Source organism: Xenopus laevis, chromosome 3L (genome assembly GCF_017654675.1).
Source record: "Xenopus laevis strain J_2021 chromosome 3L, Xenopus_laevis_v10.1, whole genome shotgun sequence".
NCBI lineage: Eukaryota > Metazoa > Chordata > Amphibia > Anura > Pipidae > Xenopus > Xenopus laevis.
Window position 1 is genome coordinate 95,824,803 of NC_054375.1, and position 20,510 is coordinate 95,845,312.

Sequence of the window (20,510 nt, forward strand, 5' to 3'; positions counted from 1 at the left end):
AATTTCACAAATTCACAGGTCTCATTTTAAAAAAAAGTTCTGAATATTTTGATGGAACCTCCTTTCTTCAAATTGGAATGGATGCTCCTGTGTATGTTGGAAGAACCTACTGGTAAAGAATTATGTTTGAACATAATTATCATATCTCTAAATGGGACCCGCCACCCAAAAAAAATATTCCAAATCCTATTTTATCCCATTAGTCATGCAAAATTAACTTTAACTACACTATATAAATTATTTGAATCTTGCTTCCTTCTGTCTGGGAATTCATAACTATAGCAAGCAGGCAGGAGCCTTTTTGTGGACACTGTTATTAAGACAAGCCTTGCATCATCTCAGAATCTTGTTTGCGCACCAGAATGGGGGACCTGATGTGCATCCCCATGCCCTGGCTACACAATTAAATGGTGAAGAGAACAGGGGGAATGTGGGGAGAGCAGTGACATCTAGGAAGTGCTGAATGGAAAGTGAAAGTAATTGTCTGCCCCGCCTCTATGCCTAAAGCATAGAGGAGAGGCAGACAATATTTGATTGACAGCTGAGATTCTTAAATAAGTTTGCAACAGCTATGAATGCTTTAATAAAATATAGAAATTGGATTTCATGTTTAATTTGAAAAGGACTTGTATTATACAGCTTTTTGTGTCTGGTTGACAGGTCCACTTTAAGTGCCTCTTCTCCAGTCCAATCGCAACTTGGTCAGTCTATCATCATATGGTACACATACTTTTTAATGCTATGCATTATGGGTATCTCAGCATTTAGAAGACATACAGGAGATAACTTATTAAAAATACAAGCTCTTCATCAAAACCAGTAAATTTAGTAAAGCTTTGGTCACTTAGAGTAGAAGATATAAGAATTTTGGATTCAGCTTTTGGATTCAGCTTAAGTACTTTACAATAACATATGGTTTACTGTTGTTCAACTTGTGTTGATTTTACAAGAGGTGAAATGTTAGCCACAGCAATCCATATCCACCATTGTCATTTTGGTGTTTTGTCATTAGATGCTATTAGATTGCTGTTTGCTAAGCATATTGGGCATCAAATTGAGTCGAGGTAGACCTGTAGCTCACCACAGAAACACTCACTATCTTTCTATTTGTTTCTATAGGATTTTTAAATTCCTATTTACCAATGGAGTTCACCTTTTGATAAATACAATTCTAAAAATCCCATAGGAATGAACAGAGAGTGAGTTTTTCTGTGGTGAGTTCTATTCTCGCCTTTTGATAAATCTGTGTCAGTGTGCTTCCGACAAGTTATTTTATAAAGATTAAAAGGAGAATTTTGACCATTGCTATGTTCTGATGGCAGCTAAGCAGCAGCAACATAACCAACCAAAAATAAGCCTAAGCAGACTAGTTTCCGCAATATAGAAAAAAATTAATTTGCCACAAAATGTAGCAAATGTAGTGAAATCTTATTAATGAAGCGCACTAGCCTTCTTGTGAAGAGCTGGATTCATTACTATAAAACAATTTGAACATTATTAAACCTTTGATTAAATGTAAATAAAATGGCCCATTCATTCCACAATGCCGCATTTACTCTTAGATAATGATGATCCTGAGTTGTGCATTCCAAAGACAAGCTCCTCTGCACAGGCGTAATCGCACTAGTTTGCTAAACAGCGCAGAACTTGATGAACAACACAAAAGATGGCCTTCAAAGTTTCCTAGCGGATCTAAAGTTTCGCGCATGCGTAAAGGGTAAGGGGCCCCTTAACAGTGGCGCGCCTGCGCATTGTTCTCGGTAAAGCCCCGTCTGTTACGTCATTGCGCCGGAAGCCTTCAATTCGGTGGCTCTCGGTGGCGTAGCTCCACATACAAAGGGAAGCTAGACCCTCTTTCTTATTTGTAGGCCGGGCGGAGAGCTCGGGCCCGGGGCATGATCCCGCTGTCTACTCGGGCCTCCGCCGGGCGGAAATGAAGCCAAGATGTCGGTGTCTGGGCTGAAGGCCGAGCTGCGGCTCCTCGAGTCCATTTTCGGAAAAGAGCACGAAAGGTTCCGGATCGTCAGCTGGAGGCTGGACGAGCTGCACTGTGTTTTTATCCAGAGTACTGGGGTAGTCATCACTATCCACTGCAACATCACGGTGTGTATTATACCCAACGTATACAAACAACGGCCCAGGCACTTAGTGACCAACCTGCCCATTCTTTGAGAGCCCACTATATGTGTCCGCTCGCCAGACGGCTGGGCGATTTGCACTGTGTATTCTGAAAGGCTGCGACCGTCACCCATGTACACTATTAACAGCTGACAAATGCTCTCTCTACTGTGCTTCCATCACCTGGGGCTCTTGGGATAGACAAAATGTACACTATGTAGTAGATTTATGTTCTACTTATGTACTACCTCCTTAATATGGCCCTCCAGTTACTGGGAAAGTATGACCCACTGCAGGGGGCTAAGAAACCCCTTAGGGTAGACCCTGTACTGCTCACGTATCGGACTACTGTATTGTTTAATTCAATTCTAGCCCTTGCCACATGGATAGTGGTGGGTATATGTATTTATATGTACCTGCATTTCCCCCTACATGGATCTGTTTACTCACCAGTCTTCCTGTAAGTTACACACTACCTGTTAAAGATACATACTTTGTAGTTTGTATCCACAACATTGACTGCCTGTCCAATATAAGTGCATATGCAGTGCTTGCTTAAGCTTATTTATCAACAAAGCTGCGCAATGGCAGTTACCTATAGTAACCCACCAACTATATGTTTTAATTGTTTTTGTCTTTAAAATAGAAAACATAAGCGAAAATCTTATTGGTGTAGTGTAATATCTGAGTAAATTAACCACAATGTGCCAGATGATGTTCTGTTTAGTGCTTGTGCTAGGTTGGCTGTTTCTGTTTTTGCTCTCTCTGAGTTAGTACCCCCTGGGTGCTAGAAGTTATTTGTATAGTGAGTTGTAGATAATGAGACTGTATACAGACCAGCCATGCAATTACAGATCAATTCACCTTTACTCAAAAGAAAAGCTATGCTACCCCTCTGAAAAATAAATAAATCACAGCAGAACTAAGCAAGCACCTTGCCATTTTTGTTGTAATATTGTTTTCATTAGAAGTCACCATTTTGTCTTGTGGATGAGATTCTTGGAACAGTAATATTCATATAATCATTATAATATTTCTCCTATAATGGCTGTAGGTTTGAGAGTAGGACATCCCTGTCTATACACAGTACACAAGTAAACAGTGATCTTGATTTTTAAAATATATCTCTCTATTTGAAGCGTAAAGCACAACATTATTTCTGATTTATCTGCAAAGTACCAGTGCTATATATGACTCCAAGCTGCGTTCTCAGCCATTGTGCTACCTGAGGGCAGCTATGACTATCTGCCCCAGAACCCAATCCATTGGTTGATGGGGAACTGGCAGCATTTCTTACTACTGTATAGTGAGCAGCATGCTCTTTGGAAGTAGTAAAAACCTAAATCACTGTTAATCAGGGACTGCTATACATTTCTTCTTCAGGCAGCCCCTATAAAGAGTGTTGCATGAAAGTTACATAATTGTCCAATATGACAACCGACATGGGTGGCTAGTAAAGGCCCAGTTCTGTTTTTTGTTAGTCTGTTTCCAGATCGTTCTGTGTAGCTTGCAGCCTGTCTCTATGTTTATACTAATTGATGTTTTCATAGACTGCACAGATTTTGCAGACAAGTCCATGCCATCTGGAAAGTTGTCTTGTATCAGGCCTACACAATAGTACATGGGCCAGTTTTATTGCAACTGTCTAGGATGGAAAACATGATCTGCTTGTGCATGGATAGGTTTTGATCTAGCAATGTGGTATGTTATGTTATTCTTTAGTTATAGTGTGTGTTTTTGTGCATAAAATTATTATTAAGGTTAAGTTTGTGTGATAGCGATTTTGCACATATTTTATGTACCATTTTTAAAAACAGCTTAGCTATTCGCAAGGTTTATTATACCAGTAAGTGCCAAAGTTCATTGTGGTTTGCAGTGTGGCTAACATGGCAAATTTCTACACCAATAATAAGTACAATTGTCTGCTAAAAAGGGGTGCTTTCCACTCTGCGACCTGAAGTTGCACTGTAACTTAAGTTTTTTTTCATGTTTGTGTTGCTCCCCAATTTTTTTGGGGGGGTGGAATGTTGGGGACCCTTGGTCTAAGGCTAATGGGCACACAGGGAGATTTGTCACCTTTGTTTAAACCTGCTCTACAAGTGCAGAGTTTTTTCAAAATCCTGATTCAGTACATTTAGTATTTATCATAAATTGTGGACAATATGTTAGGTTATATATAGGTTTCATTGGGCACTTCTACTTAGGTCTCGGCAGCACCCGCTTATAAAATAGGTGCTTTATTTGCCTGATGTAGGTTATTTGTAGGTGAGATCAAATAGCTGCTAATTTCTATCAGAAATGTCCTCAGGTATGTAACTGTCAGTATTCTCACTTCATTACCTGGCATTGAAAATGTATTGTTAATGCAGTGCTTAATATGCATATAATGGCCTGCTTGAGTCTATATTTCCTGTGGCATAAAGCATCTGTCTTGTTTCTTATCTCTCTTTGCAGGAATCCTACCCTTCCTCAGCACCAATATGGTTTGTAGAATCAGATGACCCAAATCTGACCTCTGTTTTGGAGCGCTTGGAGGACATTAAGAAAAGCAATACTTTGGTAAGGGCTAATATATCTAATAAAGTGAGATAGTGGGCGGGGAAATCAACTTTAATACCTTTATAAGTGCAGGAAATTGCTTAAACTAAAAAGTGCAGAGAAACAGTGTTTGTTTTTTTATTTTTGGTAGCGGGTGGGGGGGGCTACAGTGGTTTAATTAAAAACACTGATGCAGCAAAAACAAAAACTAAAGCTGAGAGTGTACTGGTTTCAGGTAGACACATCCTCTTTAACTTGCTGTATAAAGAGCCCTATTAGAAAGCAACCAAACTGGCCATAATGTTTTTGCAAAAAAATAGTTTGGACTAGTTCTGCTGCAATGTTTTGTGTGGTATCCTTTTAACAAATAAAATTATATAGCAGATTATACATCTGGTCAATCCTTAACTGGTGTATGCTGCAGCTCTTTCCGGTGGTATATTGCAAGTTAAAAAGCCTTGGTAATGTTTAGATTGAAGTGGGCCTTTATTCGAGTAACTGAGAGATTTACTCGGATTCAGTCAAATGAGGGGAGATCTGCGAAGTGAACAGGCCTTGAGAGAAGTGCACCTTGTTATAGTTTTGGGTTTTTTTTGTTTGTTTTTTTACATTTACACTCCAACACATTTGTAAAACTCAGGAAAGAAAATACTGGAACTGAAAATGTATTTAAAGTATGCCTGCTATGCCTTATTGATTCACAATGTTTTGTACATGGTGTATTTGGTTATGTAATAGGGGCAGTCCATACACTTAGCCTCTTTAAGTGTTTTTTCATATGTGATATAAAAATCCCATGATCAGTAAAGTTTGTTTTCATCTTTTGGAGTCACCAGTGGATATGTTGACTGATCTCTGAACACTAAAATTAACTGTTTTGTTTCTGTAGCTTCTTCAGCAGTTGAAGCGTTTGATTTGTGACCTGTGCAGATTGTACAATTTACCACAGCATCCTGACGTGGAAATGCTGGACCAACCTCTCCCCACTGGACAGGTACACCATATCCATTCAATAATATTTGTTGCTAACTGTTTGTTCCTCTTAAACACTTGTCACACTGTTCTGCTTAAAGGTGTTGGTGGTCAGCTCACAACTGACTTGATATGGTAATATGTTAAATGTGGGAAATTGAAAACATTTTCCAGGAATTGTAAATGGCTGTATATTTAACCTGTCTTCCCTTTTTTCTTTCATTACTCCACACCATATATTGGGCCTCATTTATCAACACTGGGCAAATTTGTCTATGGGCAGTTACCTGTAGCAACCAATCCGTGATTAGCTTTATAAAGCCAGCTGCAAGTAGAACAATGAAAGCTGAAATCTGATTGGTTGCCATGGGTTACTGCCCATGGGCAAATTTGCCCAGTGTTGATAAATGACCCTCATTGTGTTTTATTTAGAGCAGTGGTTTGTTTTGCTTCTCCTGCATCAAGTGACCATGCTCATCCAACAGGGAGGTAGGTTGTTTTAACTCCGATGCCATTTTTGAAGCTTGAATTGCACACCCCCAATGGGAAATCTCCATAACAGACTGGGGAGCCAATGGACCAAGAGCTCAAACCGTTTTTGCTGTACCACAGGAGTTACCTCTGATAACCAATCGAAAGCTCACCTACTCCGTTTTCTACTTTGGTAGAGGAATGACTAGTGAGAAATAAACAATCATACTATTGAGCTCTGAAGAAGAGGGCTTCATGGACATCTTTTTTTTTTTTTCTTTTTTTTTTTTTTATGTTACCTTTCTGATCATGTTCATTTTGCCTGTTCTCAGCTGCAGCACAATTCTACTGCAGCGTGCATTTTAGCTGTATTCCTCTGTCATTGGATCTTCTATGCTACATTTGACCAACAGGGCCTAAACCAACAACTCTTTAAAGTCAAATGGGGCTCATTTATCACTGCCCATGGGCAGTTACCTATAACAGCCAATCCGAGATTAGCTTTTAAAGCCAACTGCAAGTAGAACAATGAATGCAGCAATCTGATTGTTTGCCATGGGTTACTGCCCATGGGCAAATTTGCCCAGTCTTGATAAATGACCCCCACTGACTATTAAAATGGGTTGACTGCTTCTCCAGCCACAGAATGGTTGGCCAGCTTCTGGCTTGATGGCATCCCTGGAGAAGATTGTCTCATTAGCATGTTCTCTATCGCAGTGTGGTGTGTAATGCTGTCCAGCTAAGCTGCTTGCTTCCCAAGTGTATCACCACTCTAATTGAGCCAGCCTTTCCTTGGTATTCTTTACAGGGCTTGCCTCTCTTCCCCCCTGCAAGACACCTTGTGAAAATCTACGCTTTAGTTAGGCTAGATATAGGAAAATGTTGGTGTTTTGGACATTCAGCCAAAGTACTAAGAATATCTGAGGCAGCAAATACATTTTTAATGCCCTTTATTTGCACATTGTAACTTTTGCTTTGTCTTGTATCCTTACAGTTCCATGAATCAGAATCTGTATGAATCTTCAGTGCTACCTAGTCTTTTATATTCTGTAATATTATGTAATATTGGATAAGGATTTGATTTGGTCTAAATTTTAAATCTCTAGGGATGTCTGTTCCATTTTAATTTTAAATAGACTGAAAATTGTCTCTTGCAGAATGGAACTACAGAAGAAGTCACATCTGAAGAGGAAGAGGAGGAAGACATGGGCGAGGTATCTCTTCTCTTTTGCCCAATGCCACTGACACAGTTTCTTTTTACATATACTTAAATATCTACAAAGTGTTCTCGTCCTACATGGCTAGATTTGTTGAGTCAGATAGTCTGATGTGGAAATGTGCCTGAATGTTTGGGCATGTATGGTAGAGTCCTGCAGCGGGTTGTGTACCCGCAGGTATCTGCAAAAAAAGCAGGTACCCTGCAGAATGAGTGTAAGCTTTTTTTTAGGTGCGGGTATAGATGCGGGGTCGCGGGTCGGGTTGCAGGTCTCTTCCTGCTGCAGCTTTCTCCGTGCAGCTTTCCCTCCATTCAACCCCCCTCCCATCTGATTTTCGTCACAGCTCTCTTACATCACACGGCGTACACCCTCTCAACTATCGGCCACGTTTGATGCTGTCACTTCTGGTTTGCAGCAACATCACTTCCGGTTTGATGGTGTTCGCCGGGTCGGGTTGCGGATAAGGCAGTTGTGGGCCCAGGTCGGGTAGGGGTTCAAAGTGGGTAAATATGCGGGCTGCAGGTTCATATCGGCTCCGGGTCTTGGAACTTGGTTCCATGCACAACTCTAATGTATGGTACCTCAGAGGTGGTGGAATGACTCTCCTGCACTACATGTGGTTCTGTACACACTCAGCTCTTCAATTGCTGTTGCTTCTTCACAGCAGGTGGATGGGACATCAGCAGCTGATGTTGTTATATTGGAAGCAAGTCCTCCTCCCTTTTATCCCCTGTTAATGGCAAGATCACGTTGGCTGATCATTTAGATAGCCCTGAGGTTTACCTTTCCCTGGCCACCTTTACCTGTGAACAGAGGTGTTAATTGGACAGGAAAAGAGAGTGTGTTAACTCCTTTGATAAATGTGATAGTGAGAGTTGCCCTCATTGCAACTGTAAAAAAAAATACAATCCAAAAAAAAAAATATTGGACACAGTTGTGTTACTGAATAAGTAGTACTAAACATGCTAATGGTTGTACTTTGGGCATTGTTATATACAATTCATATTTACAATTAATGCTTTTGTTAAATATAAAATACTATTGCACAAGCTGTAACTACTTGTTTTAGCCTAATTGTGATTTTCCAGCTCTATGTAAATCGAGAAAACAGAGTAAGTAACTATTAATATGCCATTTATGACATACAGAGCACATCACAATTATAGGGGAAATGCGCAAGAGATTACATATCTTAACATACTATCTTGAGAACAGCAACACAATTTTGGCCATATAAGGTGTCTGTGCTTAGTAAATCAATCAATGTAAGGACCAAAGCATTGGTTCACAAAATTACCATTGCACACTACCATCCACAAATGTGAAGAGTTTGCCACCTGTTTTCACCCCATCAGGCCAAATGACATGATAACAGGGGAGTTTTTCTGTGTTTGTGCAGCTTTAGAGTAGGTCCTACTAACTTTGTATTGATTACATGACTGTTCGCAAGTGATATCTTGCCGGGTAAATTTACATAAGCAGTAACCGCTCCCAAGTTGGCAGTTCTATAGCAGTTTTAATAAAATTGCACCCTGCTCTGGGAATACTAGTTAATCAGATACAAATATATCCGTCTGGATAGACAAGCAATATTTCATATATTCTTTTGTTTTATGAAAAGGATATAGAAGATCTGGATCATTATGACATGAAGGAGGAAGAGCCAGTTGAGGGCAAGAAATCAGAAGATGAAGGCATTGAGAAAGAGAATCTAGCCATTTTAGAGAAAATCAGAAAGAATCAAAGACAGGATCACCTGAATGTAAGTGAAAACCAATCCACACCATAAATCAAGTGTAGCCCATGACAATTAATTTGTAATTTTGCTCAGTCTAACTTTGTCATTCTAACATCGTATCTGAAGTCTAAAGCACACTGATGCTTTTCCCATCATTCCCTTTCTCTAGCACACTGCCTCTTTTTCCCATCAAAGTGTGAAGTGTAAATTTCTGTTACTCCTAAATTTCTCAACAAACCATGGCTCCCTATAGTTACACCACTGTTGACAAAGCCAGAATAGCCATTTGGTGGCAGCAAGTTTCAGTCTTCAAAATTAAACATGATAGCGAGTGAATTAAAGGGCTTCAATATGGGAATGTACCTAGCAAAAATTTATATCCGTACTACTCTGTGGGAATAAGGTCAGGTGGAAGCATCACTCCTTAGTATCTGCTTCAGTCAGAGAGATGAACACAATTTGGGCCAAAGCAGATTTTAAATAAAATTCAATAGCTTCTTTGTATTGATGTTCTTATCTCATGTGCTACTATATCATACTGACACACACTGACATCTATTTAAACACCAAATATTAAAGTGTTTTTTTTTTTTTTTTTTGTCCTGTACATGTAAAAATGTTTTATTTTGAAAGTCACATGTTTGTCAGCTCAACTGGGTTCAGCCACATTTAATAAATTGAGATTATCAACTGCCCCAAAAGCCCTTCCGTCAAGTTATTGCTGAAGCCCACTATTATTGCATATTTATCTCGGTGAGCAGTTTCTGACCATTGAACAAAATGTAACATTAGACAAAGGGACCCCAAGTAAGCACACATCACCAATTTTAAGTCATTACTGTATATATTTAAAGGGGTTGTTCACCTGAACTTTTAATATGATGTAGAAAGTGATATTTTGAGCCAATTTGCAATTGGTTTTCACTTTTTATTATTTGTAGCTTTTTATTTGGAAGCTCTCCAGTTTGAAATTTTTAGTAGTCTGGTTGCTAGGGTCCAAATTACTCTTGCACGGGTTGCTAAGATCCAAATGTCCCTAGCAACCATGCATTACTTTGTATTAAAAACTGGATATAAATAGAAGAGGGCCTCTATAGAAAGATGAGTAATAAAAAGTAGCAATAACAATAAATTTGTTTTTTTTTTTGGGTTTTTTTTTTTTACTGGGGTCAGTGACCCCCATTTGAAACAAATAATCCAAAAACTATTTAAAAAAAAAAAAATGAATAAAACAAGAAGGTCACTTGAAAAGTTGCTTAGAATTAGCCATTACATAGTATACTAAAAGTTAACTTAAACCACCCCTTTAATCAACAGAGTTCTACAGCACCCACATTACCCATGTGAAAAAAGTAGCTTCCCCCTTAGGTACTGTGTCAACCAAATGAACAAATGTAATTGAATTCAGCTGACTGTGTGTGTAAGTATTTTTTTAATCAAGTGAGTATACTGCCCTTTAAGGGTAGTACTCCACGAGTGTTTACGTCGCAATTATTTATTAGTTGATGCGACACGACTGTCGGATGCAGACGCTGCGTCTGCATCAGACAGTCGTGTTGCGTTGGATCAACGCTGCGACACCATGCGACAATTCTATTACTTACCTTGTTTTTGTCGCATGCGTTTTGTGGCAGTGCATCGGATTGAAACTCGTGGAGTCCTACCCATATACTAATCAGATACCTCCCTTTCCGACGCAACGAGAGGAAGTGCAGGTTTCACGTCGGATGTGCCGAATCTAAGGTAAGTAATAGGAATGTCGGACATTGTCGCAGCATGCATCCAACTTGACTGTCGGATGTGAATGCTGCATGTTGCATCTTCATCCAACAGTCGTGTTGGATGCACGCTGCAACAACGTCCGACACTCCTATTATTTAACTTAGATTTGTCGCACTCGCCGTGGCGCCTGCGCTTCCTCGCGTTGAAACGGAAGGTATCGGATCCAAAACACTGTGTAGTTCTACCCTTAAAGTAGGATATCCAGACATCTGTCCATGAGCTCGTAATTGTGTTCAGTAAGATAATGATCCAAAACACAAAAGCTAGTCTAAATCTTAGTTGCTGAGGTAAAATAAAATTATAGTCTTGGATTGGGATAATCAAGGTCACAACTTGAACCCAGTAGAGATACTGTGTCAGCACTGAAATATACTATTCATGCATGAAAACCTGCTAATGTGTCTGACTTACAGCAGTTTTGAAAATAAGAGTGTGGTAAAATTCAACACCGATCGGAAATATTGATGTCCTATTTTTAGGAAGTGTTTGGTTGCAATTTTTGCTATCGGTGGTGTATTAATTAAGTTTTAGGGTGCCATTGTTTTTTTTTCTTATGGGTGTTAGATAACTTTGTTCCTAAAATACTGCAAATGCAGTAATTTTAAAAGCTGCTTACTTTGCTTCCCTTTGCGTAATATTACATTTTTTTTAAAGAAAAAAAAAACTTTTAGCGTGACAAATATGTAATAGGGGAAATCAAGATGGAAGAAAAATTTCCTTGTCCCTGAAGGTGTACAGACAAAAATAATGAGCTGATCTTGTAATGTCTGACTTTAGTTTTATTTATTTTTTTAAAAAAAAAAATGTTTTTATATATAACCTGATAAATTGTTGTGTAAGCAATACTTGATGTTTCAGTATGGTTTTTTTTTTTTTCTCTACAATGTATATTAGGGTGCGGTTTCTGGATCAGTCCAAGCCTCCGATCGTCTCATGAAAGAGCTCAGGGATATATATAGGTCACAGAGTTATAAAACAGGTAAGTTTGTGCAAATGATATTGAACAGAGTGCTTTCTTTAACCCTTCCCCTGTAAGTGGCTTCTCTGGAGCTGCCTGTTGCTTAGAAAACGTTTTTTGGCATTTATTTTTATGCAGAAACACAATCCATGTCACTGCAAGAAATCGTGACGGAGTAGCAGCGTAGATTCTTGGTCATTGGCTGGGAAGGGGTTAAAGCTAATGCCTCATCACCCCATTAGCCAATACTGGTAGTGTCAAAATGCATGCCGTCTGCTGATTCCTATTGTTGAGCTTTGCACACCTGTACAACTGTTGCATGAAAACCTGGACAAGTTCCAGTTTTCAACGTCTGTATAGGTCTGCCATAATTTATACAATAGAATATTATCCAGACTAGCCACTCACAAGTGACCGCTCCATTGCTTCAATCAATGTTAGCCAAGAATTCAAATTTTAAGCTGTGACCAGCACTTTCTGCATAGGTGCAAATTTGCTCCTGTGCACTTTGCCTTGAACAATTTTATTCGGTTAGAATAATCACTAGGTTGATATGGATTACTGCACTTGGGAAAACTTTGCACTTTTTAAGTAAATGCAGATCGCTTGCCAGCTAAATCTCTTTTCAAATTACTATACGGAGCGCCATTTATGATCTGGTGTAGTTTATTCATAAGTGTAAAAGCTCAAGAAATGTGTGTGGTCTGTCTATGACTACATTTCAGAAATTTGTTAGACCTCTCTGCTTCAGTGATGGTATTGTTTTAAAACTCTTCAAACAATATGATTAAAATCAACAGTGCTGATAAAAGCCTTGAATCATTTGACTTGAGCAGTGTAAAGCTACAAACAGCAAAAGCCACCAGTGTGCCAGAACATGTGGTACGAGGGCTGCATATTGTGTGTGTGGGGGGGGTGTTGTTTTTTTTTTTTTTAATACATTTTTTTTTTTCTCATGCAGGAATTTATTCAGTGGAGCTTGTAAATGACAGCTTGTATGAATGGCATGTTAAGCTTCTTAGGTAAGCATTTTTGATTTCTGGGAAGCACAGGTGTCACGGTGTTATATGAATGCTGTGCTCCATCCCTTCTTCATTGCATTTATAACTGTAACGGTCTATGTTGTGCAAATATTGGGTTAAAAGTTTATATCAAACCTAGATGAACGGTTGTGGGCATCTGATTCACACAAGTTTTATGTTTTTGTTTTCTTTCATTCTTTTCTTCAGGGTTGACCCAGACAGCCCTCTCCACAGTGACCTTTTGGTCTTAAAAGAGAAGGAAGGAGTAGAGTGTATATTACTCAACTTCTCCTTTAAGGATAACTTTCCGTTTGATCCTCCATTTGTTAGAGTTGTGTCTCCAGTACTCTCTGGCGGGTGAGTTATCTGCATTGAATTACAGATCATGTGTTTTTTAAGGGTGAAACTTAAAATCTATTAAAATCCATAAATTTGAAAACTTTGCGAGACAGTGATAGTGATGGGTTTGTTATTTTTGAAATGGTGCCAATCTTTATCTACTGTAAATGCAAGCTTACTATCTACATACACTTTTCTAATTGTATTAGAAGATTCCTTATTTTCATGCAATTAATTGTGTTAACCTTTTTCATTATAGTTCCTTTCTAATATGTAGAGGTTCAAGATCGTGATTGCTGTATGTTGGTAAAGCAGTAAAAATTGTTTGCTGTATATTGTTAGAAACAACAGGTTGAGGTTTATAACCTCACAACAGTGAAACTGAAAATTTAAATCTAATACAGTAGAACTACTTTTCAGGGGACCAGAAAAAAAGTAGTGTACAATGCAGGAAAACTTATCAGGGTACTGTATATAAAATTGAGGTTTCACTGAATACAGTGGAATACTTAGATTTTTTTTTTTTTTCTACAGAGTTTGGAGAGAGCTTGCACCTGCCAAGATCTCTCTAAGCCGATGGGGATATCATTTGTTTGAATGGAAACCTTTTTAAGACTCCACTTACTCAAGTTGCTATACTATTAAAATCTATAGGAATAGTTTTGCTATAGTTTGCAATCTATAGTTAATGAGTTGTTATGGCTTCTATAAGCACTCTTGAAATATTGTGCTTTCGACAGTCAAACCTATCCTTGAATAGTGTTTTATAGACTGTTTGTACAGGCTGTTTGAAAGCTCTGCTATGGATCACTCCTTTCTGGTGGTCATCAGCTGATCACACCACCACCGTTTATCATTATTATTACTCTTGTTCATTTATTACTGTTCCTGGTCTGTTAATCAACATTAATCAGATGGCTTGCAATATTGTTTCAAAAGTCCGAGCCAGGAGTGTGGAGAATATGAAGAGTCAGACAAACTGCTTTCAGTAGCAATAAGCTTTGAAATCATTGAAAACTTTTTTTTAATGTATATTGGAAAGTAACTTCAATATGCAATGAGTGTGAGGTGATCCCTTTAACCACACTGTAGTTCAGTTGTAGTTTCTTATGTGTTAAAGAGGGACTAAAGTCTAAAATAGAATAAAGCTAGAAATGCTGTATTTTGTATACTAAATATAAACATGAACTAACTGCACCAGAAGCCTAATTAAACAAATGATTTATGCTTTCAAAGTTGGCCGCAGGGGGCTGTCATCTTGTAACTTTGTTAAACATCTTTGCAAGACCAAGACTGCGCACACACTCAGTGTGGTTTGGGCTTCAGTTGGGGGTTAAGCTTAGGGATCGTCATAAATTATCAAAACAGTACAAGTTAAATAATTTCTGCCATAGAAGCTGATACAGCAAGACTGATTAATAAGCAGAATATGCAGACTGCATTGGGTCTGCGAATACAAATCTCTACACAGTGCCCGGCTGCTCTACAGAGAAACAAACAAAGCTGCTCGCGGTCAGGGAAGTACCCCCCTGCTGTTTAAAAGTATGATTGTTTCCCTGCAGAGCAGTTAGGGGCCGTCTGAAGTTTCCTATCTACAGCTGTCTTAGCAAATAAAACGAAGGGGGAATTTCACTGCAAATAGTCAGAGTTCTTATTAAAAACTGTACACATTTTTTGATTAAAATATATTGAAGATAGATTTCTTTTTCATTAAAGAAAGTAAACATGGGATTTTTTTGCCGTTATATCTCGTACGTAACCCGGGAACTGCCTGTATTAACTGTAAAGGAGAACTAAAGCCTGAAATGAATATGCCTAACAATTCCATATTTTATATACTAAACTTATTGTACCAGCATAAAAGTTCAGCTTCTCAATAGCAGCAATGATTCAGGACTTCAAACGTGTCACAGGGGGTCACCATCTTGGAAAGTGTCTGTGACACTCGCATGCTCAGTGGGCTCTGAGCAGCTGTTGAGAAGCTAAGCTTAGGGGTCGTCACAAATTATCCAGCAGAAAATGAGGTTGGTCTGTAATATAAACTGATGCTAATTGCACTGGTTTCTGTGCTGCCATGTAGTAATTATCTGTATTAATTACTAATCAGCCTTATATTGTGACATTTCTGTTCTATGTGTACTGTATATTTTGAATCGGTTCCTAAGCTCAGTAAGTGACAGCAGCACAGAGCATGTGCAGTGAATCAGCAGAAAAGAAGATGGGGAGCTACTGGGGCGTCTTTTGAGACCCAGATCTTCCCTGCTAAAGGGATTTGGTTGCCTGGGGCTGGTACAGAAGCCCAAAGCATAATGTAAAGCATTCCTAGCTAATTCTTTATTTAAGCTTTAGTTCTCCTTTAATAAATCCTGTAATATACTGTACTTTACAAAGGTACAGTGTTTGCAAATAATATCTCAACCATAACATAACCCTTGGTTTACATAGAACATCCACAATCGGACAGTATAGAAGTTATAAGAAACAATGTTATATGTTTTGTTTTTTAAAGGTATGTGCTGGGAGGTGGAGCTCTCTGCATGGAGCTGTTAACTAAACAGGTAAGGAAAGCATTTCTTCTCAACAAACGTGTGTTTGGACATGTGTTCCCCTGTGGTGGTTATTTTATGTATTCCACTCAAAGGGAAAGTATGAGTTAACACCGCCAATTCTTTGCTATCTGTCTATTAAATGCTCCATATGGAAGTTGTATTCCACCTGCATTTGACTCTTCCATGCAGTGCATTGAGTAGAGACGGCAAAGAATGGCCTGCATTAACACTAGCGTTTCCTTGGTGTGGAATGGACAAGACAGGGGAGCGTGTGGTCAAATGCTTTTGTCAAAGAACCCAAATGTGCATTTAGCTGTCCTATGTAACATACATTTGTTACATAATTGTAATATTACATGTTATAACGACATATAATATAAGTACATACAAGATTTACTCTGCATAGACCTTTTCATAGCCCTCTGTGTACTTATTATATCCCATTGTCTTCCTTAAGGGCTGGAGCAGTGCCTATTCTATAGAGTCTGTAATTATGCAGATCAATGCTACCCTAGTGAAGGGCAAGGCACGTGTGCAGTTTGGTGCAAACAAGGTAAGTGCACTGTATTGATTTACTGTGTGTGTATTGGTTAATAAATTCTAGCAATCTCCTTATCTAAGAACCAATAGTCTTATTAGAGATATGAGATCTACTATCCAGGATATCCAGAAAGTTCCAAATTACAGACAGGGCATCTCCCATAGATTCGCAATCAAATAATTTTTTCTGTAGTAATAAAACAGTACACTGTACTTGATTCCAGTTAGTGATTTAGTTATAGTGGTATTGTCAATAACATGCCATCAGTAAGTGCTCAACTTTTATTATAAAAACGTTGTAGTCGATCAGTCTTTCTATACTCTTGGGGTCTGCAAATAGCATTTTGCTGTTCACCCTGTTAACAACTTGCTTGAGTAAATCTGTGTCACTACTCTAAGAATCAACAAAAGCCGTCAATGTTGGACTAGACTAGACTAATCTAGTAATGTTGCTGTTACTCCTAAAGCGTGGTTGTCTTAAAGGGATACTGTCATGGGAAAAACATTTTTTTCAAAATGAATCAGTTAATAGTGCTGCTCCAGCAGAATTCTGCACTGAAATCCATTTCTCAAAAAAAGCAAACAGATTTTTTTTTTATATTCAATTTTGAAATCTGACATGCTGCTAGACAAATTGTCAATTTCCCAGCTGCATCTGAGTTGTTTCATATAAAATTCATTGTGGTAATGTACAGAACCAAAATTAGAAAAAGGTTCTCTGTCCAAAGATATATAACGTATATAGTATTCTAATTTTCCTGCTATTCTTTTACAGAATCAGTATAATCTTGCTCGAGCACAGCAATCCTACAAATCACTAGTACAGATCCACGAGAAGAATGGTAAGTTTTAATTTGTTTTCTGTTGGGCAGAGGCTTTAATACAGAGAGAACGCTTCATAACATCCTTGGGATGAGTAGGCTAAGCATTTGGTTGTTTTAGATATAAACTTTCCTCTGAAAAGGGCAGCGAGCTGTAAACATGTTAGGTGTATTCCATTTGTTCACCCTAGGACTATTTCTGTAAGAGCAAACTTCCTTTCTTGTACAGGTATGGGATCCATTATCCGGAAACCCATTATCCAGAAAGTTCCGAATTACGTAAAGGCTGTCTTTCTTAGACTCCATTATAATCAAATAATCCAAAATTTTAAAAATGATTTCCTTTTTCTCTGTAGTAAGAAAACAGTTGGTTGTACTTGATCCCAACTATAAAGATATAATTAATCCTTATTGGAAGTAAAACCAGCCTATTTGGGTTTATTTAATCTTTACATGATTTTCTAGTAGTCTTAAGGTGTGAAGATCCAAATTACGGAAAGACCCGTTATCCGAAAAGCCCCAGGTCCCGATTATTCCGGATAATAGGTCCAATACCTGTACTAAAATGGACCAAAAATCTATTTTTGTAAAAAAAAGGTTTTCTGTGTTTACAGTTTAACAGCTTCTCTTGCATGTCTTTAATAAGGTCACTCAAATATTCATACCTGTTTATGCACCATTACAGCTTCACCTATGTGCTGTCACAGAGGCATGACTTTGCTATAATTAAATCTATACATTTATTGTTCTTATTGGAATGATACTCTGTGGGAGAAGAGTGGGCTGATCTTGCAATGAGGTAGTTTGGTTGGAGGGTATGACCACATCATACATTTACATTTCTGTTTGCTCTGTTCACAGGCTGGTACACTCCTCCTAAAGAAGATGGTTAACTTGAACATTTCTTGGACCAGGATTTAAAAACAAACTTTTTTTCTATTTCTTTCCAAAACAGATCCCACATTGCCCTTTTTGGTCCTCTGTACAGCATATGTTAGTTAATAGATATTTAATAGGAACTATCAGACCTGTATATTATACCATGTCTGCTTCTCTTGAAATGAGAACCAACTGCCTTTACTGATGAGAGGCCACTCCAAATATTTTAATGTTCTATTTAAATCAAAGGTATAGCTTAGTTACATCCATTCCACTTTTATTAGACTATTGTAAATTGCTTTCACATATTTTTTCTTTGTTTGTTGCAGGAGTTATTCTGCAAGAATTTTTTTTTTTGCTTTGTATAGTTTCATTTAAAGCCAAACAAAAGTTTGATACTGTTTAATAACACTGTTTAAGAATGCAGTTTTAAAAATGGATAAAAGTAGGTAATTTATTTTTTCTGCTGAGAATTCTAAAAAAAAAAAAACCCACAAGATACATTTTTGTAGCATTGCCAAATTTGATGGATGTCGATGAGGAGATGCATAGTGAATGAAGCCATTAAATTACGCTTGACGTGTACCAAATTTTCTACTTTAGGGTTTTCACAAGAATTTTCTTATATTTTTTCATCTTGTGTTGGCTTGTGGTGTTCAAAATGGACGTGCTGGAATAAATGGCAGAGTATTTTCCATCTATAAGATCAGCATAACCTGCACCATTTCATAGTAAACATTTTGAGTTTTGGCACAATTCATTGAGGAGTTTTTTTATATTTTATCTATTCCCCTAATATTGCCTTAAATCTTGTTATCCTTGTCCTAATCATAAAGGAGGTTAAGACCATAGATAAAACTTTTCTTGTAAATCCAGCTGTGTAGGTTTTGTGTCAATAGATGAGCCATCTTTATACCAGTGCATTAAGCTGCTCTGACATATAACCGTGGAGTGAATTTATTCTTTTGCCTTGTATCTTTCCACCCTGAAGAATTTTTAGTTCTGTCTGAGTTTACCTTCAGTAATTTAATGTGCAGCTGTTACTCTACTCCTAATGTGACATTTCCATAAAGGATTTTTGTTCTATCTATAGAAAGAATTGACACACAATCAGGTTGTCAAATAGTGTATTCTATGCACATTTTTTTTCATTCACGTAACCAGTCATTTTTGTAGAGCTGTGACTAAATTGAAGCTATAACTTCAAGAACATTGTGCATACACATAACCATTTCAGTTAGGTTTAGTCATTTGTCCAAGTAAACTTATTTCATTGTAGGCATTCATCCCTTATAGTGAGGGAATAAAATGATCAGACTTCTGCTAACTTCACTTTGGCAACGCAGTCTGTTATTCTTTGGGCTGTTTCCACTGTAGAACAGCTACAACAGTCCTTCCTGCCTCTGATTGCTCTTCATGCGTCGGCAGTTTAATGAGTGTAGGGGCGCTGTTTGTGCTGCTGTGCACAGATTGCTCTATAGAACAGTTTATCATTAAATGCATAAGCACAGAAAGTCTATTCATGATGTCCAAAGCACATTGTCAAAGTCTGCAGGCAGGATGTTGCAAGGGCCACTTTATGGACAAGATTGTGCCATGAAGTACTGCATGCTGTAAACTGAACTCCACTCCATCCACTTGGTCTGCTGTTTGTTGTTAGGGTTGACCATACCCTTTATGTGACTGATAAACTCATGGCGTCTAGTAAAAAGTGTAAATTTAAAGCCAACTGGCCGATTAAAAGGGCAATTCTTTTGTATTCAATGCAAGTTTTTTTTTTTAAATGTTTCACTAGTATGTGGTGAAAGAAATTCTTTAACATGGTGTCATTTCCCTGTTCTCTCCATTTTTCTTAATGTCACCTTAGAAATTTTTGCTCAGCGATTATCTCATGTCATTCATGTAGTCATTTTAACTAATCTGAAATATCAGACCAGAATCCTGAGCTATCTATATATTTAATATCCTCATGAATAATAGAGTATTGGTAAAGATAGAAATGAAAGTGTTTCTCACTTTAGGGTACACCTGTCCTTCCACAATATTAACAGATGTCAACATTTGACCTTTAATCTAGACTCTGAACCAGTTTTCCTCTGTTTTGATGTTGTAGGCCCAAAAGAAGAATGTTTTTTTGCATTCTTCTTTACACTGAAAGCTAAGGGGTTCTTCAAATACATGTTACCCAACATTAAGTATATTACTGCCCTTTGGATATTAATTTTCTAGCTACAGTTTAAAAGCATAAGACCAGTGGCAGATGCTCTCAGATAGGACCTTGTGGTCAAAACACCCTAACTTGTCTATCGACTTTTCAATAACAAGAACGGGAAATGCTCTGCCTATGACAGATGCTGGCAGTGATGGGTAGCTACTGCTCTGGAACACTCGCATTGCTGTACCTGTATACAGGGGCGATCCTGGCCCCTCCGCCTCCCCCAGAAATTTGCTCTTAAAGTACCAGGCGTAGCATTTTTGCTTCCCCTGGTACCCAGTGGGGGGCTGCCGCCTGAGGAGACAGCCTCATTGGCGAAGCACCCCTGCCTGTATAGTGCACTGGGAAGAG

General features: G+C 38.2%; 1 protein-coding gene across 1 annotated transcript; it reads left to right on the forward strand.

Annotated features, from left to right (window-relative positions):
• The first annotated feature begins 1,794 nt into the window (after positions 1-1,794).
• ube2q2.L (ubiquitin conjugating enzyme E2Q family member 2 L homeolog) lies at positions 1,795-18,700 on the forward strand. Its single transcript, NM_001089994.1, is given in 12 exon segments — positions 1,795-2,103; positions 4,573-4,677; positions 5,546-5,650; positions 7,257-7,313; positions 8,938-9,078; positions 11,731-11,815; positions 12,756-12,816; positions 13,024-13,173; positions 15,665-15,713; positions 16,162-16,257; positions 17,020-17,086; positions 17,927-18,700. Coding segments are annotated over 12 exon segments (1,107 nt in total). The 5' UTR covers positions 1,795-1,944; the 3' UTR covers positions 17,959-18,700.
• The last annotated feature ends 1,810 nt before the right edge of the window (positions 18,701-20,510 follow it).